Source organism: Anolis carolinensis, chromosome 1, assembly GCF_035594765.1.
Source record: "Anolis carolinensis isolate JA03-04 chromosome 1, rAnoCar3.1.pri, whole genome shotgun sequence".
Taxonomy (NCBI): domain Eukaryota; kingdom Metazoa; phylum Chordata; class Lepidosauria; order Squamata; family Dactyloidae; genus Anolis; species Anolis carolinensis.
Window position 1 is genome coordinate 339,579,814 of NC_085841.1, and position 27,381 is coordinate 339,607,194.

The 27,381-nt window shown below is 38.6% G+C and overlaps 1 protein-coding gene and 1 long non-coding RNA gene across 9 annotated transcripts in view; one reads left to right on the forward strand and one right to left on the reverse strand.

Moving 5' to 3' along the window:
• Positions 1–26,056, forward strand: LOC107982376 (uncharacterized). Its single transcript, XR_010002158.1, has 3 exons — positions 1–624; positions 3,096–3,160; positions 20,208–26,056. It is a non-coding gene; the product is annotated as an uncharacterized LOC107982376 (long non-coding RNA).
• foxn3 (forkhead box N3) overlaps positions 1–27,381 on the reverse strand; it is a 255,664-nt gene that overhangs the window by 135,926 nt on the left and 92,357 nt on the right. For all 8 annotated transcript variants that reach the window (XM_062968393.1, XM_062968392.1, XM_008115505.2 and 5 more), the window contains exon 3: positions 1,020–1,156. In XM_062968393.1, coding sequence (XP_062824463.1) covers positions 1,020–1,156 — 137 coding nt within the window. The remainder of the gene's footprint in view (positions 1–1,019; positions 1,157–27,381) is intronic.

A 27,381-nucleotide genomic window follows, 5' to 3' on the forward strand; every position in this document is an offset into this window, starting at 1 on the left:
AATAACTCAACAACAAAACGAACATTCAGTCACTTGGAAGCAAAAGTTTCAAAGAGACTCGATAGCTGCATTGACAAAGCAATGCTACAAATGCCAAACTATAAGAGAAAATTCACCAGAACCTTGCTTTCAGGAAAATGCAGATCTATTTGTGGGAGCAAGAAGAGGAAATCCTTGATTGTTTTCATGTATATTTTCTGAAATCAGCTGCTGCTATTGCTTCTACAAGTCGCTTCTGGTGTGAGAGAATTGGCCGTCTACAGAGACAGTGCCCAGGGGCACGCGGATGTGTTACCATACTGCTGGGAGGCTTCTCTCATGTCTCCACAAGCTAGAGCTGACAGACGGGAGCTCACTCCATCCCGCAGATTCGAACCGGCAACCTTCAGTGCAGCAACCCAACCTTCAGGTCAGCAATCCTGCCGGCACAAGGGTTTAACCCATTGCGCCACCGCAGCTCCATGAAGTGACTTGCAGTATGTTCTCAAGTCGCTTCTCATACAATAAAAAAAACAACTCACTGCCATATGTACAGGACAACAGATTTTATTTTGGCAATGGCTACAGAAGCACTGAAAATGTAGACCAGTTATTGCAAACGACGCCTGGATTCTACCAATAACGGTAAGAAATACTATAGATCTAAGTAAAGGCTTAAAACGCCAGTAGCATGGGAATCTATCATACTTTTCACAACCGTCCCATTATTTTAGACGAGGAGCAGGAAAAGAATAAACTGAAATCTACTTTTCGATGGCTCGAGCAGGTAGATTGTGAAGACATTTGTAAAAAAAACCTTGATTTAAACCTATTATCCTGTGAAGTAAGATATAAGATCACTTATTACAGACCAATAATATATTAACTTTAACAAACCCAAGAATGCATCTTGGTGAAACAGAGGAACTCCTTATTTTTAAAAAGTAGACTGAAATCAATCCATTTTTGATTTATATGTCAAGCTAAGTTTTAAAAAGAGGTACAACAGTTCATATAATAGTATATTCATGTTTTCTTACCTTTGATATGCCTGAGGAGATGCTGGAGGTGTGGTGAACACGTGTGAATATGGATGATAGGGAGTCTTTTTCAAAGCCTGGATAAGATTTTGTCTGTATTCTGGGTCTATACACCATAAAGACCCCTTCCCAATACTCTGTGAAGTAGAATGTAAAAAAAGATTTAAAATTTAAAATATGCATTCCCTACATTCCTCAGAAAGAATACTACTTTATTTTCATGAACAACCGATTATCTCATTACTTCCCACAAATTTTTGTTTAGATGCTACTGTATTTCAGTTGTGATATTTTAAAGGGATTGGGGAAGTCTGAGTTTTGTGATAAAGAAATGGCTGTTAACTTCTAATGTGTTTAGAAGTTTTCTGGGAACTCTCAGAGACACACAAACACCATATTAAAATTATTCCTATTATTCTAGCCACACTGAAAGATAAATAAGCCTCTCTGACAGATGCCAAAACTGTTAATTTTCTTTTTGCTGTTGAAAACAAAATCAGAGATGGGCGGTTTTAAACTTCTAGCATCTCATTTTTGTAATACAGCAGTACTAATCTTTCAGCCAGAGGCATTAGTACCATTCTGCAACATAAAATCCAGCAAACCAGCTTTTGTCCCTGCCTGATTAATACCTCTACCTCCACAATTAATGACAAAAAATCTGAGGAAAAGACATACGCTGGCCTAAGTTTGTTTTGGAAGAGGCATCATATTAGTTTCTAGACAGAAGATGATTGTCAGTGTGATTTCTCTGCAATATTTAAATCTCTGTCAAACAAAGTATATTTTATATGTTTTAGGCCCAATGGTTTTAATTGTTTCTTTGCTCTGGTTTTATTGAAATAGCCATCATTACGTATTTCAGGACAGATCACCATATGATTAACGTAAGAACAAACCACTCTAAGAGGCATAGCTGTGTTTTATCACTTTGAGTGCCCAGTGGCTGGCACCCTGAAACAGGAAAAATAATCAAAACTAAAAACTGAATATAACCAAACAATGCCTCAAAGTTCTACTTCCCATCAGAAGAGTTTCTGAACCCAAGAGTAGTAGATGAAATATATACTTGATGTAGTACAAAAAGAGAGACAGCATGATAATGATAAAATGGTACATAAACTAACCTTCTAACAACCTAAATGAAAATTGTAGAACCTTCTTTGTAGATGTTAATAATAAATAATTTAAGAAAAGGTTTAATGTGAAATAATCTGTTACAAAAAATTAAGATCAATTCCCATTGAGGAAGAACTGAAAAAGAATATACGAAGACCAGGAGACAATGAGAGAAGACATAAGAAGATACAACAGATGAACTTAAAATTAAAATTGTTAGAATCCTCAATATTTTATGAAATATGTGACAAAGAGACAAATACTTAGTTGTAACAATTATATTTTTAAAAGAACTCCCGATACTTCAACAACCCCCTCCCTCTTTGTTTTTTACTTGTGACATTATTAGACATTTGTAAAGATGCAAACTATTTATTGTGTCAGAAGCAAATTGAGGGAACGGTTATAATGTATTTAAAAACACAAACAAAGTTAAAAGAAGTTGAAGTCCAAAACACCTGGAGGATTGAAGTTTGCCCATGCCTGCTCTAGGACTACCATTCTGCTATAAAGGGTTTGTGCCAATGTCCTGGAGTTTACCCAAGCTGCATGGCCACATTATTTTAACAATTTACAAATATTTTTCAACACAGACTGAACGTTCCTTATCCAGAATCCGAAGTCTGTAATACAATATCTGGACCTTTATCTCATCTCCAAGATATTTCATTATGTACATATATGAAAATACAGGTATTAAAAAAATCTGAAATCCAAAACATTTCTGGTCTCAAAACATTTTGGATAAAGGATATTCAATCTGTACTTCATGAAATTCTATCCTAGGAATTCAGAGGATGGAGCCATGTTACTTAAAGTTGTATTGAGGTGCTATAATTATGTAGTGTGAAGAAAACCCTGGTCTTGGCAAAGGCATGCTTGGAGTTTGGAGAACACTTCATCAATAGCCGGCCAACATGTTTTCCTAATCCTAGGCATATTCCTTATTTTCTATAGGACTGCTACTTCATAGGACATGAAAGCCAGGAGACTATTACAGAATTCATTCAGAGGAGGGAAAGGTAAGACTCCTCTAATAGCATAAGATCAAGGACAATGATAGGAGGTTTGTACTCAAGGGAGGCAGGAAAATCAAAATGTTCCTTGTGCTCATTAGCTTAAAATGAACTACTGTCGGCCCTCTCCATATACCACTTTGACTTTGGGAAATTTTATTTTTCATGGATTTCATTAAAATGTTCTCTCTAGGCATGTCTAGATTCTCTAGTGGGGCTCTATTCTGCCAAAATTTGACCAGAGAGATCACACTGGATGACCTAGAGATTTCTAGGTAAAAAATAACAGCAATTGTTTTTACTTGCAACTTTTCACTTCCATGTGCTCTTAACACCAGTGAATGTGGAGGGCTGGTTGTATGGGCTTTTAATACGGAAAAGATGTTGAATTAAAAGAAAATGCTTTTTTTATCATGTCAGAAGTGACTTGAAAACATACTGCAAGTCGTTGTTGTATGTCTTTCGGGCTGTGTGGCCATGTTCCAGAAGTATTCTCTCCTGACGTTTCGCCCACATCTATGGCAGGCATCCTCAGAGGCATGCCTGCCATAGATGTGGGCGAAACGTCAAGAGAGAATACTTCTGGAACATGGCCACACAGCCCGAAAGACATACAACAACCCTGTGATCCCGGCCATGAAAGCCTTCGACAACACATACTGCAAGTCGCTTCTGGTGTGAGAGAATTGGCCATCTACAGAGACGGTGCCCAGGGGACACCTGGATGTGATAGCTGGGAAGCTTCTCTCATGTCCTCACAAGCTAGAGCTGACAGATGGGAGCTCACCCCATCTCACATCAACCTTCAGGTCAGCAACCCAACCTTTAGACCAGCAGTTCAGCCAGCATGAGGGTTTAACCCATTGTGCCACTGCGGCTCCTAAAATGCTGAAGAAAACTCAACAAGTCATGTGTCTTCTAATGATACAAAAGGTTCTTGTTTAAATTGAAGTTAAGACTACATAATCTATTACAACCTCTTTGTTCCAATTAAGTAGCCAACATGGTAGTATGTAGGTTGTATTACAATAATTTGCAGCAGATTTAAAAGGAGAAATGTAGGAGAGGTTTGCACAGTGGTCACAGGAAACTCCATCATCTGAAGAAAAGGAAGTTTTCTTGATTTCACAGTCTCTTTCAATTGAGATAGTCAGAATACTAAGACGAAAATTCAAGACTGAAAGATACTGCTTTAAGAAGTGTAACATTTGTGAAATATTCAAGGACTTAAAAAAATACTTTTGGAAAAGTGTGAAGTGTATCTCATGTGGTTCTCTAAGAGGATGAAAAGGCCCTTCATTTTTCCAAATCAGTGGAATTCAGACCAATCACTTAGTGATTAATTTCCATCTTCTGGCATTTGGCATGCTGCTCACCAATTCTCCAAAGCCGTAAGTCAATAGTGTCTCTAATCAAAAGCCAGGAGGAGGAAAAAGGTTTGATTACATTTGTCTCCATGGCTACAAGAAGTGACTTTGGAGTGGATTAACGCCTCCTTGATTATTTCTGCAACAGAATGTTTCAACCTCCTTGCACATATCTCTTTCCAACAATTGGGGTAGTCAGCTACCCATATTATCTAATTAAATCTCAATAATTAATAAACAACAACACATTTAATACATTTCCTTTCTACTACTGCTGAAAACTTCAAAAAGGCTGAAAAGCCCACAAAGTTCCTATTTATTTACTTTCCCACATCACAAATAAAAGCCATGGAAGACCAGGGTTTGAAACCCTGATTAGACATGGAAACCTAATGAGTAGGATTTGGTTCATCACACTCTCTCAGCCTCAAATGAAAGCAGTAGCCAGTCTCTGAACAAATCATGCCAAGAAAACCCTGTGATAGGTTCACTTCAGACTCACTGAAAGCCAGAAATAACTAAAGGCACAATAATAGCAATAACACAGATAAAATTCAACAACTTTTTTCAAAAGTCTAATTTTTACACTTCCAATTTGGTGGGTCTTAAAAATATAGCATGAAACAATAGGTTTCTCTCTTAATTAAAAACAGCAGTTTAAACTAAATAGAAAGGACAGCATCGATGTGGAAAATGAGGTTTAGTTGTAGGGGTTTTAAGAACAATCTATATTTTGTTGAGATAAAAACATTCAAAATGAAACTGGGTTGCTGTGAGTTTTCTGGGCTGTATGGCCATGTTCCAGAAGCATTCTCTCCTGAGGTTTATATATCTGTGGAAAGTCCACGGTGAGAGAAAGAACTCTTGTCTAACAGAGGCAAGTGTGAATGTTGTAATTGATCACCTTGATTAGCAATGAATGGCCTTGCAGCTTCAAAACTTGGCTGCTTCCTGCCTGGGGGAATCCTTTGTTAGGAGGTGATTAGCTGTCCCTGATTGGTACTTGTTTGGAATTCTCCTGGTTTTGAGCATTGTTCTTTATTTACTGTCCTGATTTTTTTTAAAAATTAATACTTGTAGCTAGATTTTGTTTATTTTCATGGTTTCCTCCTTTCTGTTGAAATTGACCACATGCATGTTTGTGAAACGTTAGGAGAGAATGATTCTGGAACATGGCCATAGAGCTCGGAAAACTCGCAGCAACCCAGTGATTCCAGCCATGAAAGCCTTTGACAATTCAAAATGAAAGTTTTTGAAAGCCAGAAGTATGATATTTTAGCTTTGACCTCATACACCTTCTTCCTTTCCCTTTTTTTTCTTTCCTTGCTTTTTCTCATACACCTGCACCACCTTCCTACCTTCCTTCCTTCCTTGGCTTCCCTCCCTCCCCTTTCTCTTGCTTCATTTTCCCTTCTTTTTCTCTCTTCTTCCCCTTTCATCTCTTCTTCCTTTCCTTTCCTTTCCTCCCCTCCTCCTACCTTTTCCTCTTTTCTTTATCTTCCTTACTTTCTTCCCTTCCCAAACTTGCTTCCTTATTATTTACAGTTTATTTACAGTATTTATATTCCGCCCTTCTCACCCCGAAGGGGACTCAGGGCGGATCACATTACATATATAAAGCAAACATTCAATGCCTTTAACATAGAACAAAGACAAGACAAACATAGGCTCCGAGCTGGCCTCGAACTCATGACCTCTTGGTCAGAGTGATTTGTTGCAGCTGGCTGGCTGCTCACCAGCCTGCGCCACAGCCCGGGCCTTTCTCTTCTTTTTCTTTCTTTCTTTCCTCCCTCTCTCCCCTTTCCTCATACATATGGCACCCACCAGCAGCCAAGTCACCTCACTCCCTTTCTCAGTGACAACTGAGCCACTTCACCTAACCACAGCCAATCCACTTTCTTTTCTTTTCTTTTCCCCTGCCTTGGGCCCGAACAGGATGGGCTTTTAGTTCAAGCCCTTCAAATATTTTAAGTTGGATAATGAAGGGTATATCTGCCATGCTTGGTCCAGATCCATGAAGCCATGTAGGAAGCCCTTGTGGTGCAAACCAACCAACCAACATACATACTTTGACGTTTATATATATAGACTGTGGTCTGTACACAGATATCGCTACTCTTTTGAGAACAGTATTTATGTATTTTTGTTACTTGTCCCCACAAAGCAAACATTATAGATACCAAATGCTTAAAAAATCACAAGCTAATTGGAACCATAATGTTCTTAATGTAGTAATCTTTGGGGTACAAAACAGGAAGGCTAATTCAGCTATTTATTTGAGACTGAAATTTGATGTCCATTAAACACACATAGGTTAAGTCATGCAGAATTGTATACAGATATAGTATTGCAGGCAGATTCATGGGCAATGGACCTGCAAAAGTATGCACAGTCACTGGTATAAACCTCGTTTATCCAAAGTAGTTTTGAGGTAGGAAAACAAAATCCACTCAAAAGTTCTCATTTTCATGGACATACTAAGCCCATAGCTACACTACTTTAAAGGTAACAAACCTCTTTATACAACACTCAGCTCCAATAACAGCTACTGTCAACAAGAGGGTAGGAAGATAGTTGCGGGCAACATACAAACAACACATTGGATTTGTGACCGATGAAGGGTTTCTACATACAAAGCTCCTAAAATAATGAAAAAAAATACTTTCAGGACTACAAATCTGAGAACTCCCTTTGCAAGCACTGCAGAGTGATCTGAGCACAGCAATCTGGGTTGAATTAAAACCAAAAGGAAAATTAAATCCTTTACTATGCAATAAAAGCTGCAACAGTAATATGACTCTAACAGCAAGTTTTTATATATGCAGTGATTTTTTTTAGGTTGCATAAGTGGCTGGCATAGAATCCAGACCTTCAAGAAACTACGAAAGTTTTCCAACTATTATGTCTTCAAATTATACAATTGCCCAGACACTTTCCTAATGAAATTGAAATCTCTTGAAGGCACAACAGTAACTAAGTAAGTGCAATTATGAAACCCTAAATTGTGAAAAATAAGAGATGTTTATATCCAATTTACATAATTTACACAGGTCATATTTTTCTTGGGTGACAGTTCCAATTGCCTAAATGGGAGTAGAATTTTAACTTCTTTAACACATTATGGTTAAAAAAACACATATAAATTTAACTGTCCATTAATGTATTTCCATCAATTGTCATAGAAGTGGGCAATTAACTTATGCATTTATTATTAAATCACACATGTAACTTGAGGTAGCGTAGTGGATTAAAGCCTTGTAACTTGGAAGTTTGGGTTGCTGATCTGAAAGCTGCCAGGTTCGAATCCCACCCGGGGAGAGTGCGGATGAGCTCCCTCTATCAGCTCCAGCTCCATGCGGGGACATGAGAGAAGCCTCCCACAAGGATGATAAAATATCAAAACATCTGGGCATCCCCTAGGCAATGTCCTTGCAGACGGCCAATTCTCTCACACCAAAAGTGACTTGCAGTTTCTCAAGTCACTCCTGACATGAAAAAAAAGAAGCAAAGCTGAGAGACACTTTATACAGAGAGAGACTGACTAGCGTAACATGGGTCAAATCATAGGGAGGACATGTCTGAAATATATTTCACCATCATCAGTGGAATTCATCATCATGTAAACATGTTCAACATCATGATGATTGGCTACCCTTTCAATGGTGAATTGAAATGGAGATGCACATTGCAGTATTACATTCCACAGAAAATTGTGTATGACCACAGAAAACATTTCTGATATGATCCTCAATAGTGCTAAAGAAAGTATCTCTTGCAAAACTGTGCAGCCCCAAGAAATAGTTTTTTTATATCAAGGTCACATACCATTTCCTCTGGCTTTTTTCACAGGTCTACAGAGTTCCCCTGTTAGTTTAGATCTCTACATGATCTCTTTGCTTCTGCAGATTTGGAGCTGGCAAGTTTTAACTGTTTGGCACCTTACATATATTTCTCTTGCCAGTTTGCATATGCTTGGAGAAATAATATTACAAATGTGAAATACCCAGATGGTGCTTTTCATAGGGGGAGAGGGGGGGATGTCTTTACTGCAACAATACATCTCTTTCTTTTACTCTCTCCCTCTCCATCTTGGTCGCCATTCCTCCTAAGTCAAAAGAAACGTGTTATTTGATGATATAAAATACAGTAAATATTCATGTATAAATCAGGGTAAAATTATGGATTTTGTTATAACTTGTGAATAAGTCAAGGATCATCCTTCTTTTCAACCTCCCAGGATGGATTAGCTCTTGCCTTTTGCCACTCCATTCAAATAAATGTATGGTTCCTTCTAATAAGAGTTAAGATACAGTACTCACATTAGATAAGTCGACTAAGATTTTCTGGGTTGATTTTTTAAACTGAAATTTCTAGACTTAAATTTCTAATATTAGGAACTGAGTAATAGGTGCAAATTTTAAACTTCTGTTATTTGTGCTGAAGAACACCAGAAGCCAAAATAGAACTGTATATACCCTTATATTATAGAACATAGCCAGCAAATACTTTAATGAGATATACAACTGTTTCAAAATGTTACCATTTCAACAAGAACATACCACGTTTCCCCGAAAATAAGACAGTGTCTTATATTATTTTTTACTCCCAAAGATGCGCTAGGTCTTATTTTTTGGGGATGTCTTATTTTTCCATGAAGAATTCACATTTATTGTTGAACAAAAATGAACATTTATTCTATACTGTACAGTAGTTGTCATCACAAACCAACATAACCAAACCAGACAAACTGTGACTTCTGTCAAGAATTTCTTGTTACTACCATTATTTCCATATACAACTGGTATGTACATTTACCAATCCTACATGCTATGGTGTTTTGTTTGGTGGGCGCCGGGCATGCTTCCAAACAAAAACTTTGCTAGGTCTTACTTTTGGGGGAGGCCTTATATTTAGCAATTCAGCAAAACCTCTACTAGGTCTTATTTTTTGGGGATGTCTTATTTTAGGGGAAACAGGGTAGTGCAGATTTGCAACATTGAAATACATTAGCTTTTCAGACTGAAATTAACCTTTAGTTCCAAACCTTCCACATAAGTCAATTTTTCTTTTCTTTCCCCCTACTTTTTTCTCTTTTTAGGTTATTGCTGTTGTGTCTTCAAGTAGTTTCCGTCATATGGCAACTATAAAGCGACCCTATTATGGGCTTTTCTTTGCCATAGTTGTTCAGAGGCAGGTTGCCTTTGCTTTCCTCTAGGACAGTGGTTTTCAACCTGTGGGCCCCATGGGGTTTGGCCTACAACTCCCAGAAATCCCAGCCAGTCTACCAGCTGCTAGCATTTCTGGGCGTTGAAGGCCAAAACATCTGGGGACCCACAGGTTAAGAACCACTGCTCTAGGATGAGAAAATGTGACTTGCTTAAAGTCAGTCAATGGGCTTGAATGGCTGAGCAGGATTAGGATCCTAGTCTTCAGAGTTGTAGTCTAATGCTCAAATCACTATGCCACGCTGGTTGTTTTACATTTTACTTTTACATTATATATACTATATTAATGTAACATATCATATTACATTATATATTATTTATTCCGTTAAAAGTATTTTTTTATTTCACCAGTGGTCTTGAGTGACAGGAGGCAATAAATACTAGTCATTTTATTACATTTTTATTACAGTTATTACCGTAATATCACAGTCAGAGATTGGGAAAGTACTGGACTACAACTCCCCAAATGCCCACTAAAGACTAATTCTTGTTGGTGAGAGATTCTAGGAATTAAAGTAACATTTCCAAGCTTCCAGGATACCAGAGGTTCTTCACAAGGTGCACCAAACATTAATGGCATCACAACTCTCTTTCAAAAGAAAAACCAACAACAAATTTTCAAGATCCTCCCAATAGGACAGATACTGATTAATAGTCTTGCAGGAGGGATAGGGAAATAACAAATAACAGACATAACATAATTTTAAAAATTACAAGTACACTATATCAGAAGATCAGCTATCCAAATTGAGTGCAATGTCCCTTTGTCATTTCTAGTCCCATGTCAAGGCGCCTTTTTAAAAATTAAACTTCTGATTCTCTGTGTGTTTTGGATATCATCTTGCTCAAGTCATTCAGATAAATGAAGCCATACTGTGCCCTGTGATTGACATTTTGGAAACTGAGCATCCAAAACGTTCAAGTTGAATTGTCTGCAGGACTGAAATACACATTTAATCATCAAAATAGAGGAGCCAGATGGATTATTCAGAGACGCTAACCACTTCAGTCTCCCATTGACTTCAGGCATTCAGCTGTGAAAATTTTGGCCATGCATCTGGTGATGGGAGCACTTTAAAGGGTTGCCATGAGAACGTGAATCTACCAGCAAAAGCCTGTTCACCCTTCTGAGATTTTAAAAGACTGGCAGTTTTGTCTCCTTATTGTTCTATTCATATTGATTCCATCGCAGCTGCCATAAAACTAACCTTAATGGCCCACCAAACCCAAAAGACATTGAGATTGGGGTTTGCAGATTTAATAGGCCAAAAGTCAACACTGGATAGTGCCTGTATCTATTATTTTACCCTTTGCGTTCCATCTGTGTTGCTCATTTGAATTATGGATGGACTTTCTAACTGAAGCTGTGTTTCTTTAATGTGCTAAGGCTTTATTCCAATAATGTAGAGATGAATGCAACTCCAGGGGTATTTTTGTTGCTACCTTTATTAAAATGTGCATTTCATATCAACTTAGCCTTTCTGGGCAATGCAGCTTGGAGGAAACTGCAGCTCTTGAATGCTTAAAGAAATGTTGCCTTAAGCTTTTTCAGTGCACCTGAGGCATGCAATAATCTCTCCGAAATGCACTTTGGGGAAGGAATGCTGGCTTAAATAATGCATCTGCTTTTCACTAAAGGAGAGGATGTGAAAAGTATATATATTAATGGGTTTAAAAGATGTAGGCTTCTTCCACTAGCATGTGCTTTGAAACGTGGGGAAAAGACCAGCACTCCTGGAAATAAGCGGTTCTATAGAGCAGGAATTCAACGAATCAAGCCTACTGTGACCATTTATGTCTTGTTGAATCAGCAACACAGTGGCCCAGGGGTTGCCAAGGGCAGAGAAGCTCTGCCACACACAAAAGGGAACTTGTGCAGCGATGAACACTCCACTAAAAAGCTAGTTCTGTCCTACTGCTTCTCAAAGAGAAAAAGAAAGAGAGCAAATCATGCTTTCCTTGCAGACATCTCTTCCTCACTTGAGCTCCAACAACTGAGCAAGAAAAAGACCTCCTCTTTCAGGACTTTCCAAACCTTTCAGAGTGGAGCTAACAGGTTGGACAGCAAGCCAGCCTACTTCCAAAGTAAAGGAGGTGACAGTGTAGCCTTAGACATCATTACATGCAGTATATGGATGAATTCACAACTGCTGCATGTAAGCCAAAAAAACACAAAATCGGATTTCCAATTGTTTGTAAACCTATGTGGAGAATTTGTCAGTTAAATTAGAAACAAGTTAACTGATGCTTGACTTAATTTCATATCTGGAATATTAATCATACAAAGTAGTATTAAGATCTATTAAGATAAAGACAGACAAAACACTGCAATCTTAAAGAAGTTGGTCTACAACCTATGGACAATGAGATGATGACTGTATCTGAAGGAGATACATTCCCAGACTTTGTGTGGATACAGAAAACCATGGATAACAGCAAACCCTGTTGAAGTTCAAAAATATCAGTGTCATGGTGGAAGATCTATTGTCGAACATGGATGAATGAAACCACTGATAACAGTCCCACCGATACTAGGATCATACTGTACTTATTCCACTGCACTCCCACTATTCAGATAACTGTACTACTAGAATTCTACTTCACCTAAGGATGCAGCCATAAGGAAAGATGTATAGCTGGAGTTAAAGCACACTTAAATTAATTGAACACATTTTTCAAGCAATGTATTTAGGAATGCCTATAAAACAAAGACTGACTCTGCCACAGCTGCTAAATTAACTTATTTTAAATGAGGCTCATTTAAACTCAACTAAGTAAGGATCTGAAAATTTTCTAATACTGAACAAATACAACTGCTTAGGAATTTTTAAAGCAAAACAAATGTAATTCCCATCCATTACTGAAACGCCAATTCAAATCCACTGTAATCTCCCATAAAAACTAGAAACAACTGTTCAGAGGTCAATAGTTTCTCTATATTTCTCTCCTTTGTGAGCACTCCAATAGAGGAAGGGCACTGTCTATATATTCCATCACAGTATTATAATAGAAACATTTAAAAAATGTTACATAACTAGTGAACATGAACATTTTAATGCTTTTCAGTCTAAATCCACAATCATTTTTACATCGGGATAACAGATGTTATAATTCAGGCAGAAAAACAAATAGGAGACTGTGAAACTATTTGTTAACAAACCTAGGACTTTTGTCCTGTCCCTGATAACACTCTGCATGTCGGGCATATTGCCAAGGCAACATGTGATTAGGAATGGCAAGTTGCAAGATATTTACTTGGCTTACATTCTTCATGTTCACAAATACATAAAGAAGAATGACACATTCATTTCAAAATTTCTCTGATTTTTGCAATGCATTTCTTCATATTATTTTTGCCTGTCTCATATCCCACAATCCTCTCCACTATACTCTATGAGTAGGTTAGGGCTGAGAGAGAGAGTGATTGCCTTAAAGTTAGCAGTGAGCTTCATGAGAAAATGGGATCCTGACTTCAGGTGCCCAAATCTTAGTCTTAAGCATGCTGACTACTAGAGGCACATGCTTTCCCAATGAATACCTTGAATAAAAAAATTATGTTCAGAGGCTCAAAATTAGGGGAAATGCTTGCAAATAAATGGATATATTAAGGAGGATGGGTAGCAAAACATCCTCAGAACTTTAATATGGAGTTTAAGAAAATGGAAACACAATAATGAAGAAGATATATGGGACAAAAATGTGCTTTAAAAAGGGTAAAAGTTTTAGAAAGAAAAAGAGATTACCCATTCTTTTATCCATCTCTACATGTGAGAGACTTGGGGTGCATCTGTAGAATTAATGCAGTTTGACACCACTATAACCACTATGGCACAGAGTTATGGAATGATAGGAGTTGTAGTTTGGAGAGGGAACTGGCATGATTTGGAAAAGAAAGCCAAACAACTTGTAAAACTACAAATCCCGGGATTCCATAGCATTGCACCATGGCAGTTAAAGTGGTGTCAAACTGCATTAATTCTACAGTGTAGATGCACCCTTGATCTGAAAAGGGATGTATTCAACACAACTTCACCTGGTTTTGAATAAGACAAGGATAGCAAATTCAAGCACTAAAATGACAGCAAGTTCATAGGAATACATGATCAAATGTTGAAATTCAGAACCAGATATAAGCAACCTTGGAGTTTATTAGATTAAATTGCACTGTGGACACTTGGGATTTCCACCTTGCTAGTCCAGCAGATGATTTTAAAGCTTTCCCTTTATCAATAGAAGGAACAGGATCTCCCATTTTCATGTATTTGCTATGTTACAACCTTAAGCAAGTCACACTAACTTCATTAGAATTTCATGTTTCATCATAAGTCAATTGCAGACAGCTGTTGTTTGTTTTAAAATAAAGGAAAGCAAGTATCTTCATAAATATTAGTATATAATCATACTAATACAATTTCTTATAAAATATTTGACTAGGCTTGCTTGCCACAAACTTGAGCAGAAGAACAATGCAACTCTATTTAATTCCTCAACAATGCATGGCATGGGAGTTCTGAGACCTGTAACTCCAAAATGCAACTTCCCCAATTCTGTGGCCACAATGAAGATAGGCATAGGGGAAATTAACACAGTCAGATACTAGTGGTGTGCATTCGGAACTTACCTTGTCTCGTTTCATGTTCCGGCTTTCGGTGGGGGCCTGTTCCGTTTTTGTCTGACGTCCCAAAATCGGGAGGTCAGATATTTGTTTTGTTTTGTTTTGTCATCTGGGCCAAAAGATCTGTTTTCTTTCAGCTCAAAGCCCTCCTCCTTATTCTGCACTCGGCTGTAGGCCCTGAGAGGCCCGAGTGTGTAGGCCCAAAGCTTTGGGCCTATGCACCCAGGCCTCGCAGGACCTGGGGCCGATAAATCCAAAAAGCAGGCTTGGAGCTGATACCAGCTCCTGCCTGCCTTTCGTTTCGATTGTATCTTTGTTTCGGGGGGGGGGGGGGCTTTAAATTATGTGCAATCCGAATGGACAGTATGAAACGTACATATAAATGAAACAAGTGCAACAAATACTGCGCACATGTCTATCAGATGCCACCCAGACTAAGGTATCAGCCCTCCAGAAAATTCAAGCAACAAATGGTTTGCTTAAAACCTCAACACTACTATGTGATGTTCAATGAGAGCACGTTGGAATATTTAATCCAAAATGTTTTGGTGGATTTTGGGTGTACTTTTTAAAAATGCAGCGCTTTTGACAAGGATTGGAGTAACCAACTTGCAGCTTACAGGTAATTTTCACTTTGGCCAAGAACTGGGAGTCCAAATGTTTCCCATAAAATACACTGAAAAGGAAAAGGAGGGGGGGAGACTAAATTACACTGTATGTGCATTGGGGCTTATATCTTGATTGGCTTATATTTGGTTCTAAATTTCCTAGGTCAGCATCTGATCATGTGTTCCTGTGAACCTACTGTAATTTTTGTGCTTGGATATGCTATCCTTTTCTTATTCAAAGTCAGGTGAAGTTGGTCTGAATACGTTCAAAAACACGAAGACTTTCTTTTCAAGCCAAGTCTCTCACATGTAGGGATGGAAAACACTGGCTAACGCGCCTCAACAATAAACCTGTTTCTGGGTATATTTGACTTGCTTTTAAAAAAAATGGCAGCACTTGCCCTCTATCTGCTCTAGGTTTTGAGATACAGCACATATGCCATTTACTAGTTGCAGTTCTGGTCACCTACGGAAAATGATAACCATATCTAAGAAACTAGAGCTGATGCGGTCTATCCAAAGCAATGTTCTGAATTAGCACACCAAACAATCCCAGAAACAGGCCTAACAATGAAAAGACCAAGAAACATTTTTGTTAGGCTGATTAACGGAATAGGTAATCTCTTTTGCTTTCTAAAAAAAAAAATCCTTTAAAACTCTATGCTCGTTCTGTCTTCAGACTTCTCAATGAAAAACATCAATCCTGAACAATGTAGTATGTGTAGAAGAGAATTTTCATATCTTCTTCTCCCCATTGCAAACCACCATGTGCTCCAACAAGTTTCTCACAGGTGTCATCAAGATACCACCAGGAGGGTATTGTGATGTAAAGTGAAAGGTTCATACATACATGTTTAAGTGACATTTGGGGGGGGGGGGTATGTTGGAGGGGATTCTTTTTGTACAACCATCTCATGGAATACAACCTAGAAAATGTGTAACATCAGATTCTGAAGTTTTTGAAAGTAATTTCTAAAACATAGCAAGAAGCACTAAGGTTCTAAATTTTAAAGAAAAGAAAAAGAGTTGTCTAGATGGGCCACTTATATGGCCTTATTTTCAAAAGCATATCCGGCACAAGCTCTCATCAACAACAAGCAGCAAATTTTCACAACGTGTGGTGAGAAAACATTAGGCAGCAGCAAAATACCAAGATGCTTCACATCAAGAGGCTGCGTGCTGTCAACACGGAATTTCTTACTCTTCTAAAATGCCAACACCACGACAACACTCTCTCCAACCCCGTAAAAATATATCAAAGATCATGCACTGGCAGCAGAGCAAATTTGTGAGAAAACAGAAATCGGTTTGATTGAGCTCTTTTATCCCTGTACAACTTCCAGTACTTCAGAATCATTGGTCTCTTCTAGGATGCTCTTCTTCCATATAAAGGTTTTCCTTCTTCCCACTTGGTTCCTCAGCCATATATATGGGATAATGTTATAATTTTGTCATGGATACCAAGATGCTACATCAATCTTGTAAAAAAAGAAGAAGATAAAATAGAATATAAGCCTCTTGATTCAGTCTATTCCGGGTAGAATTAAGTTTCAAAAATGTGGACACTGGTACCCAGCACATAAAATCATTTCAAAATATGAAACATCTAAACGACGATGACCTAGTTCACACACTATTTTTGGTCGAGACTGGGAAGGCTATCTTGGACATACTTGCATGTTTTTATTCCCCACGGGCTTCAAGACAGCATTTTAAAAGGTGGCGCATTTCAAAAACGAGGAAAAGTTCCATGCTGTCTTATGTCGCCTGCTCTGCTATGGAAATCCTGGGTCATGCTGTCATTACAGTGTGTTCTTAAGCCTAGGAGAACTCAGGTTCAAATCCCTGCTCATCCAAGGAGGTCACTTCATGGCCTCGAGTCAACTACCCTCTTGATACCTAAACACTGCCAGGTTGTGGGAACAATATGATTGAAGGAAATGGAAGAAAAACTGCCTTGGCTGATTTGGAAGACAGGTGGAATATAAATATACCATATTTATTTTATTTTGAGACACCACCGATTGTAAGATGTACACTAATTTCAGTATTCCAACAGAAAAAAGGTATTTATATATATAAAAAGCTTCCCACGATTCTAAGATGCAGCCTGTTTTTAGAGATGCTTATATTAGGAAGAAAGTGCATTAACTGTAGTCTCTTCCCTTCCCTCTATTTTACTTTTGCAGATTTAATCATTCCCGGATTTTATTTAAAAAATTGTCTCTAGAAATCTCTAGTGTGACTCTACAGTTGTGCTGGAGGACTCAAGATTTCTAAAGAAAACGCCTCTCTAGAAGTCTCAAGGTCTTCCAATGCAATTCAATGTCCAGCTTCCAGTGGAAGCTGACCACCGAGTCATGTTGCAAGACCCAGAAATTCCTAAAGGTATTCTCTCCATTAAAAAAATTATGATTTCTTTATTCATTTTTTTCACTTTCTTGGGAAGTCCTGTGACCCTAACCCCAGCAAATGTGGAAGGATGGCAGCCATACATTTTCAAAAAAGGAATTGGTATTTTGTGCAGGATGCAGTGAGCTCCCCTTATGACAAAGCCTAAAAATTAAGAACTCAGCCAGAGCCTGAAGAAAGAATGCCTAACCATTAGTAGCTTGAGGCAAAATTCTATGGGAGCCAGAAGCAATGTTTCTTAATAGGTCGGTTAACAGCAGGCCTGCTTTGTTGGAAAATAAACCTTTCTATCTCCAAGATTTAGATCTCAGATTGAAAACCAGCACCTAATGTCTTTGTCCTGGGTGAATGAATTGAGCACTAATGAGCAGCAACAGCAGACTATCATCTAACACAGGGGCAGGCAAAAGGTAGATCAGTAACTACTGGTAGATCTCCAGATGATCTGCCATAGACAGGTGAATATTTCTGACTTCCAACGGTTTAACAGTAGCTCAAAAACTTTTCTAAAGAATGCTCCTAAAATCAGGAAAAGAGAAGTAGGTCTGGGGGAGGGAAGCAAAAGTAAGTTTCTGAGCACTCCAGTTCTAATACCAAAACCAAACTTGGGCTGAACTTGTACTCAGAAGCACATTGTTCTACAGTTCTATGCTTGCCTTCCTGAGCTATTATATTTCATCTGGATGCCATTGGTTGACCACAAGGTTCTAGATTTAAAGATCCCAACAATCCTAGAGTATGTCCATCCCTGATCTTGTCTCAGGGACTAGAGTAGTGACAGAGGTCCTCCAAATAAATCATACAACAGTATCAGCTTTCCCCATCCCAAAAGAAAAGAGATGCACAATGGTTGGTGCGTTATTTTAGAAACTTAAACCAGAAAGAAGTGTGTTGTAATTTCAGGAATCTAAGACTCTTAATTGCTGCCAAAACGTGGACAAGCTCTAGGACAGGGGTCCTCAAAACTTTTAAGCAGAGGGTCGGTCCACAATCCTTCAGACTGTTGAGGGGGCGAATTATCATTTGCAAAAAATACAAATAAATTCCTATGCACACTGTACATGTCTTATTTGTGCTGCAAAAAAACCAACAATGAAAGAACAATACAATATTTAAAAATAAAAACAATTTTAACCAACATAAACCTATCAGGATTTCAATGGGAAGTGTGGGCCTGCTTCTGGCCAATGAGATAGTCAAGTTAATTGGGGTTGTTGTTGTTGTTGTTGTTGTGTGCCTTCAAGTCATTTCAGACTTTGGGTGAACCTAAGTCTAAAACTGAGTGCGGGGGCCAGGTAAATGACCTTGTAGGGCCATATCCGGCCCATGGACCTTAATTTGGGGACCCCTGCTCTAGGAAGTAATTATTAATTGGGGTTGTGAGAAAACAGCAACCACAGATGTTACCATTTCTACTAGAGAACCATAGGATGGGATCTGACAGCTTAAATATGTGGGATTAGGTATCATTGGTAAACTGACAGCCCTTTAACACATATAGCGACCATCTACTAATCCCACTAGTGATATAACATCCAGGTGTTCTACATCCAGGTTTAGTCCCTGGCATCTCTCAATTAAAACCATCAGAAACTGGTAATACAAAAAACCTTATTCTTCTCAAACCATGGGGAACCACTAGTCTAGATCACTGCTAGCCATCTAGAAGTAACAGAATTGCAACATCCAGCATTTCTCACCACTGGCAAGGCTGGCATGGGCTATTGGAAGTTGTAGTTCAACAGCATTTGGAAGGCTACACAATTTCCTTCCCTGGCCGAGATAAACAAACCTACCTGGCATTTTACTATAGACCTCCAAAAAAAAAAACCCTCAAAGTAAAAGAGAACACAACCAGAAACATACATAATACCTCCAAGAGGAAAAATACTGTGAAACATGCTATCAAAGAGAAGTTTGGCACCCAAGCATTCTAAGAGCTTTTGACCTGCATCACAGGCTGTGTCAGTTTATAAGCAGACACACCATTTGCCTGGGATTGCACTTGCTCCTTCATTCAAATGTTTGACACTGATCTTCCAAGAATTAGGTCATAGGTGATCAAGACAGAATTACAACTGGGACATGAGTAGAGAAAGGAGAAAGATGTGGACTGGGAGGAAAGGACTCAATTTTAGATTCCAGGAGAAAGAGTGGGAAACTGTTTCTGAAGTGCCCACCATTCCAGAAGTTCAAATTTAAGACATCCTTTTGAGCACTGCAAACCCTTGTCTTTATCAATATTTGTTGTTACCATTCTTGCTTGCTATAGAATTGGGGGCTTCAAAAATATATAATAGAGAGGATTTATCAAATTGCCAAACTTGCAAAAGCTTTTGTTTCTGCTGCCACCAAAATATAGAGGATTCAAACTTGCTACCTCTACTAATGCTGCAACCAATGTTTTATTCAGGAGCCTCTTCTATATTGGGATATTGAGAGAAACACATGAGACAATTTATGTGAGGAAAAACAAGAAATTGTTGTTTATTTGTATTTGAACAGTAAATATGTGTAATGGTTTCATTAACATTGAACAGTAAAGATGCATGACGGTTTCATTAAAGGCTTGGCCTTTTCTCTTCAAAGGATGGTTTTATAACTTGGTTTCTGTGTAAATATGTTCCTTCACCAAGGAAACGCAAACAGGACAATTTAAACTTTTAAATCCACTTCTTCTGGGATATAATACCAACGCTCTAAACTATAGAGCCACCATATAGTCCTCATCCCTTTCTTTTTTGAAGGCTTTAACCATATTCCTCAAAGAGGCTTCCTTTTCAAAACACAGTTCCCAAAACAGTATCTCTTATCTTCACATTTCAGACTCCAACCCCCAACTGACGGAATTCCAAACTCCAACTGAAAAATAATTCTCTGGCTACCTAACTCCAACCATCACTTTGGCTCCGCCCATCTACAGTTGCTAAGCAACTCGTCATTTGCATCAGCCAATCAGACTGCACTGAAAGCAATGGCTGCCTGATTGCTCCTCCCCCTTGCTCTGCTGAGCTTCTGCAAGTAAGGCCTGCAAAAATGGCCGCACACCAGCACTTAAAGGTAGGCCACTCACCAACCTTGTAAGATAGGCAAGATCCGTTACACTAGCCTTCATTTGTATAAGGTCTAGAAATTTTAATCAAAAAATAAACCCAAAGAAATTGGGTTGACTTATCCATGGGTCAGTGTGAGTACAGAACCTTAACACTTAACAGAAAGGAATCATCCCCTTCTCCGAGCAAGAGCGGTAAAAAGCAAGAGATCAGTTCATCCCAGGAGAACTTAAAAGAAGCACTAACCTCTTTTACTTTCTCCACCATAGTGCTGCTTATGACCTTTTTAAATGCCTGTGCGGGGAAATAATTCTCGGCTTATCCATGGGTCATATCACATTTGGCTCCCAAACATGCTCTCGACTTATACATGAGGTTAATTTATACATGCATATGTTTTTTAATCCTTTTTCTTTGTTCTATTATTACCATTTAAAAGTTGTATTAAGGCTCAGATGCCTGCTACCAGAATATTCATTAATCAGGACTCCTCTCCTTCACCCTCCTTCCCTAAACTGAAAAAGTCAATAAGTCAGTTTTACCTCCTAAGTGGCACATCTTAAATCTTTTATTAGATCTACGATTAGAATACTGAGACCGTGAGAACTAAGATGTTGTCACTGTCTTCCTTTCAATTCTTAAGCTCCATAAATAGGATAACAAGTGTGCCTAAAAGCCACTGATTCCAAAAATCATTTACTTCAACAGAAACTTTAGTTGATGCTACCAGAGAAACATTTTTGTTACTCTGTGTTCAGAGAGCCAGAGGAAAGTTTGACCAATAATTGTCTAAAATTACCCTTTCCTATCCCTCCTCCCCCCCCCCCCCTTGGTACTCAAGAAGTCAGTTGCTTTCCAAAAATTGACTATGGTAGGAATGTTCGAAGTGGCCAAATCTCTCCCAAACCAATAAAAACCTCGTAAAAGGGAAAATGTGCATCTTCAGGTGGAAAAACAGAGAAATAATATTTCCAACTGGCCAGCTGAACCATTCAGGAGCCAGTGGAGTCAGTAAAAGAGACATCAGTTTTACACAGCTGGGGTATATAGTTTGGGAAGAAATCAGCTTACAGGGACAAAAAGAGACTGGAGAGGAATAGTATTTCTTTTGCTGTATAGAAATGCCTTTGAAGGCAGTATGCTTCTTGTCAAGTAAGATGCTTTTGTCCCAGATGTGGTTCTGAATGCTCTAAGTCAGGTAGGAAGACCCAGTATACTTAGATGATGTGGACTACAACTCCCACAACCCTGAATGGTCATGTTTGTTGAGGCTTATAGTAGCTTTATCCAAAAACATGTGAAGAGCAGCTCAAATGAACATAGGAAAACTGCTAACTTTCCCCCCCTGTGTTTTTCCCTTCAAATTTCCATTCCCCCTACATTAACAAACACGGTTCCCTTCACCAGAAGATTGTTCCTCTTCTCACTTCAAAATAGCCACTTTCCTTTAAAAAAAAGATGGTTTAAGGCAGAAATGGGCCTCTAAACGGCAAAAGACCCTGAATTCCTCCATACAAATTGTCTTTCTGTTCCCCAACACCTCTACATTTTTCAGTGCTGAATGCTTCTGGTCACAGCTCATCCATAGGCCATACTTCAATTACTTTCAATCTAAGATACAACTAAATTACCAAGGACTGTGAGGCAACAAGGGCTACCTTTACATTGTAGCTTTGTTTGTTGTTGTTATGTACCTTTAAGTTTTCCTATCTGAACTGAGAGAGTGCAACCTGCTCAAGGTTACCCAGGGGGATTCCATGGCTGAGGAAGATTTGAACCCTGGTCTCCAGAGTCACAATCCAACACTAGGCTTGTGCTAATAGTGTAACATTAGTTGTTCTAGTAACTATATGTAGCCTCACAACTTCAGTGGGTTGTAGGACAACAGCCAGCGAGTTGTCGAGGGCCTTCATGGCCAGAATCACTGGGTTGCTGTGAGTTTTCTGGGCTGTATAGCCATGTCCCAGAGGCATTCTCTCATGACATTTTGCCCACATCTATGGCAGGCATCCTCAGAGGTTGTAGAAACTAGGCAAGTGGGATTTATATATATGTGGAAGGTCCAGGATGGAAGAAGGAACTCGTCTGTTGGAAACAGGGCTGTGATGTCTTCTGGGAAATCCTGGTTGAGTAGTGTGATGGTTGAGTCTGCTACCGGGACCTTGGTAAATAGAGACATCACATCGAAGCTAATCAGTATCATTGGTGCTGAGCACCAATGTTAGACTACAGAGAAGCCACTGAAATCCACAAGCATATGGACAATTTCAACAGAAAGTAGGAAACCATGAAAATGAACAAAACCAGTATTTAAAAAACTCTAAAATCAGGACAGTAAATGAAGAACATTGAAAAATAGAGGAATACCAGGAATGAAGCAATCAGGAACAGCTAACACCTTCCAACAAAGGATTCCCTCAGGCAGGAAGCAGCCAGGCTTTGAAGCTGAAAGGCCATTCAATGCTAATCAAAGTGGCCAATTGCAAGATTCACACTTGCCTCCAAGAGACAAGAGTTCTTTCTCCCACCCTGGACCTTCCACAGATATATAAACCCCACTTGCCTAGTTTCCAACAGACCTCACAACCTCTGCCTGCCATAGATGTGAGTGAAACGTCAGGAGAAAATGCTTCTCGAACATGGCCATATCGCCCGGAAAACTCACAGCAATCCAGTCCCCAAGTTACAAACAAGATAGGTTCTGTAGGTTTGTTATTAAGTTGAATTTGTATGTAAGTCAAAACATTTTTACATTTTTAAAGTGTAACTTCAGGCAAATACAGACAGACAGACAGACTGACTCTGTTTGGGCTCCTTTTATCTCCCTTTGGCTTCTCCTTCATCCCTTCCTTAGGCTGTAAATTGTAATTTTTTATGATTTATAATATTCTTTTAGAGTTTACTGAAAAACCGTGAAACAGCAAATCTGCAAAAAGCGAACTGCGAAGTAGTGAGGGAACACTGTACATACAAAAATTAGGATTACTATTAGCCTCTTGCTTTAAACGATGGATGCTCAAAACACATCAAGAAGCCCTGAAAAAAAGGTAACCAGTGTTAAGAGCTCTGCAATGAAATAACAGAATCTGGACAAACAACAATAAAGTTTCCCCTTATAATGGGTTAATATCTGCTTTGTATTTCACACTTTGTATAAAGTATGGTATTTGCATCTGCGGAACAAGTAGCTATGGTTTCGTTTATCTGTGTCCAACTAAATATGTCATCCTTAGACATTTTCTAGCTCCTCCCATGCAATTCTATGGAATTCTTAGGATGTACATCTTTCCTTTCTATAGGGTCACTATTATCCATGATTTTACACATCCACGCAAAGTCCAGGAGCATATTCTACCATGGATATGAGAGTCATTTCATACATATGCTTAAACTGTGGATAAATTAGATATATTCTAAGAAGATATTCTTTCTAAAGAAAGAAAAAGATACATCCTTCTATTAAAATATACATTCCTTCTATTTTTTGAGAGGTAGTTGCAGAACAAGGGGACATGAATTGTTGTTGTTGAAGAAATCCATTCCATTTTAAATGTGGACAATATATTTTAAAGAGTCACACCTTACAACTTCTGTATTTTTTTAAAACTCACAAACTTATTTTTAGAAAGCATGTGAAACCAGAAAAAATGAGTATCAGCGTGTAAAAATATCTGCCAGAGTAGAGGGCCAAGATTAGTCAGAACAACACTGCTGAGTTCTTGTTTCTTTGCTTTTAATTACTGAATCTTCACAGCGATTTAAAGTTCAAGGCATAAAAGTATTCTCAGATAGTGTTCCATTTCATAAAACATTTGCATTTAACGGAATTCTAAGTGTGAGCCGCCCAACATAAACACAAAAGAATTGTACAAAGTTACAGACCATAAGAAGTGACAATTCTATAGTCTTGGAAGGCTTAATTCTCTTATGCACCTTAAGTGACCCTTTGGAAGATTAAGTCTACAATCTTCACACGCTTTCGAAGAGTGTCTCCCTGAGTTCAGTTTGCAACTGGATAAACAAACCCAGGACCGATTGTTCTATATTCTGCTCAAACATGCTAAAATGTTTTTCCATCAAAATTTTGTATTAAATATTTCCGTACATAGCCAGTGACAAATCAAAGTAAGAGGTTTCCATATCTGGAGAAAGATGGTACAAACGTCCAACTGCTCCAATTATCATCTATTGCAATTTTGATCTAGAAACCTCTCCTTGCCGATTATGTTCTCCTGAGAAGGATTAATTTATAATCAATGTACTTAATTTATCCATTTCTCTGTAATATAATCTCCAGTCATTTCTAAGGGACTTTATAAAACTCTAAAAGAACTAAGAGCTTCCAGAAATTATTAATTTGTTGAGAAGACGTGTGAAGACTGTGAAACTTTGGGAGGAAAATGCTATTGATGGGAATCTAAAAGAAGATGGCAAACCTCCTAAGTAACTGTTGCCAAGAAAATCACATGACAGTTTTGCCTTAGGGTCACTATAAGTTGGAAATGACATGAAGGCACACAAACACAAGCTAATGCAAGAAAGCCACAAGCAGCAAGTTGAAAGGGGCCCAAATAAATGGTAATTATAATTATAATTAAGTAGTTAGGATACAATATTCTATTGGAAATACAAGAATCACTATGGCCTTATGCCCTTTGAAAAATAATGCCATTAAAGATTAAGAGTAGACCTCTTAGAATTGAATAGGTAACAAAGTAGTGATTCTTTATTTTCAGTTCTTCAGATTGAAACATCTAATTTAGAAGGAATTCTGTTCACAGTAGCACACAACAGATTACAATGAGTAAATGCTGTGTTTGACAATTTATCAAGGTACACTCTGCTCCCATCTACAACATATTAAGATCTCATTATGGGTGCAAAGGCCAGGACACCCTGAACTCACCACGAAGATGCAGCAAGTGTTGTCCTATTTCTAACAGATATGTGAATTGGGATTTGCAGATGTCACTCAAGATGTATGATAGCTGTAGATGTCTGTTGGAACTCACGGTTGGGTGTCTCACTTCACAGATTACAGAAGGAGCCAGAAAAGAACAAACATCTTGCTTCCTTTTGATAACGTATCAAACTCTTTGCAAGCTGAATGTGGAATGCATGTTTCATCATAACCCCAAATACATGCAGAGGGGGAAGTGGGATTATAGTTCTCACTTCCTCAACCTACTCAGGCAATGGTGTGTTCTGTCCACCAATCCACAGATCCTTGAAAAGACAGTATCAATAACCTTAAGCCCCAGCATAAAGGTTTTTCAAAGAGTTGACCCTACTACCTACTCCCATACATGTGATTCAACTGACATACATTATTTTACAAAAAAAAAATATGTATAACTTAAGAGTATTTTGTTAATGCATGCTCATTAGAAAGAAACTGCTAGTTTTGACTTAACAGTAATGGAAATAGTCTTCATTCTTAAAGCACTGTGTAGAAAATAAAATTCTCTTCACATAATCAGTTTTTCAAAGTCAGCAATTGTCTTTGTCTTCCTTCCTAAAATGTAAACTCCGGGTATCAGGATTCAGTAGACTGCAATATCCATAGTTTCCCAGATTCCTGACAGACTTGATTGCAGCTAATTGTGTCCACTAATATCTAAACTAGGAACCAGATAAAAGAAAGTACATAGTACGTAAAGCTAAAACAAAATCTACTGTAGGTTGTAAATTTTTCACATAATGCTTGGTTGAAGCATACTAAACTGCAATAAAATGAGGTTTCCCTACAGGTCAATTTCCATTAAATGCCAAATAGCAAATGCTCGGTAATCTTTGATTTCACTCCTTCTCCCCTTACTGAATGATAATTCCTTAATATCGCACCACTCTTTGGAAAAGTTACATTTTTAGACACTCAGAATTTTGTGGCCAGGTTATCCACTGTAGCCATCCTGACCAGGAGATTTCATAAGTTGCTATCCAAAAGTATCACTCTTCCATTCTCAGTCTTTAGCAGTTATTTCCTTTGCCTCCTCATATCTTAAATTCTTGGGGGGAAAAAATGGTATAGCAGAGTAGTAAGGGAAAATGCAATCAAAATGTCATCCAGGGCAGCAAAGTTCATGGAAGCCAAAACAAGAAGTCATGGGAAGGACAGTCGGTAGCAAGCGGGACACGGAGGAGACGACTAAAAATGGCACTATAAATTTATGGCTGGCAGTCCCTGGCCTCATAGGCTCCAAAGGGAACTCCCAACAGTAAGGAAAGGGCTGGGAACAAGTGTCCTCGTGGTGAACTCTCTTTCTTACCAACTCAGGCCAAGCCACAGGGTCTGAAGCCAAGTCTTTCCTTGCTATCCAGAAGCCCGCGAGGGCAAATGCATCAGCTTGCTGGCCTCCTCCCCCAAAGGGAGAGCTACAACAAAGATGCTTGCAAATCCCCTCCGCTACAACAGGCATTAGTGGGGGAAGCCATAATTACGGCGGCCCTGCATAATGCAATTGAGCCAGCAGAGTCCTTTCCCCACAAGCAGAGGATGTGCCACATCAGTAACTCTGTTGCTAGGGCAACTGCTTACTTTCCATATCAACTGCACACGCGTTGCCAGGGAGACGTATATACAAGAAAAATTCCTCTCTATAGCCAAGGACCAGATGGCAGGGAAGCCAGTAGAGTCATGGGCTAAAGGGATTGTGCTAAATGGGACACATACTAGGGCATTCATGTCTAGGCACTAGAAAACAGGATGAAATCTAAGCAATGGGATACGTAGGACTACCAATGAGGAGGGAAATAAAAGGGGGAAACCTCCCGTGTCACGCTCACAATGCTACCATTAAGATTTAGTTCTTGTATATACTAGTTGACTCTCCCAGCAAGGAGCTTCGTAAAGGCACTAATGTTTCTTTGTCTCCCCTTCAACCATATCCAAGTCTACGCTTCCAAAGCTACTACAAAGTTTCTAACATGCACTTTATTAGTGCAAT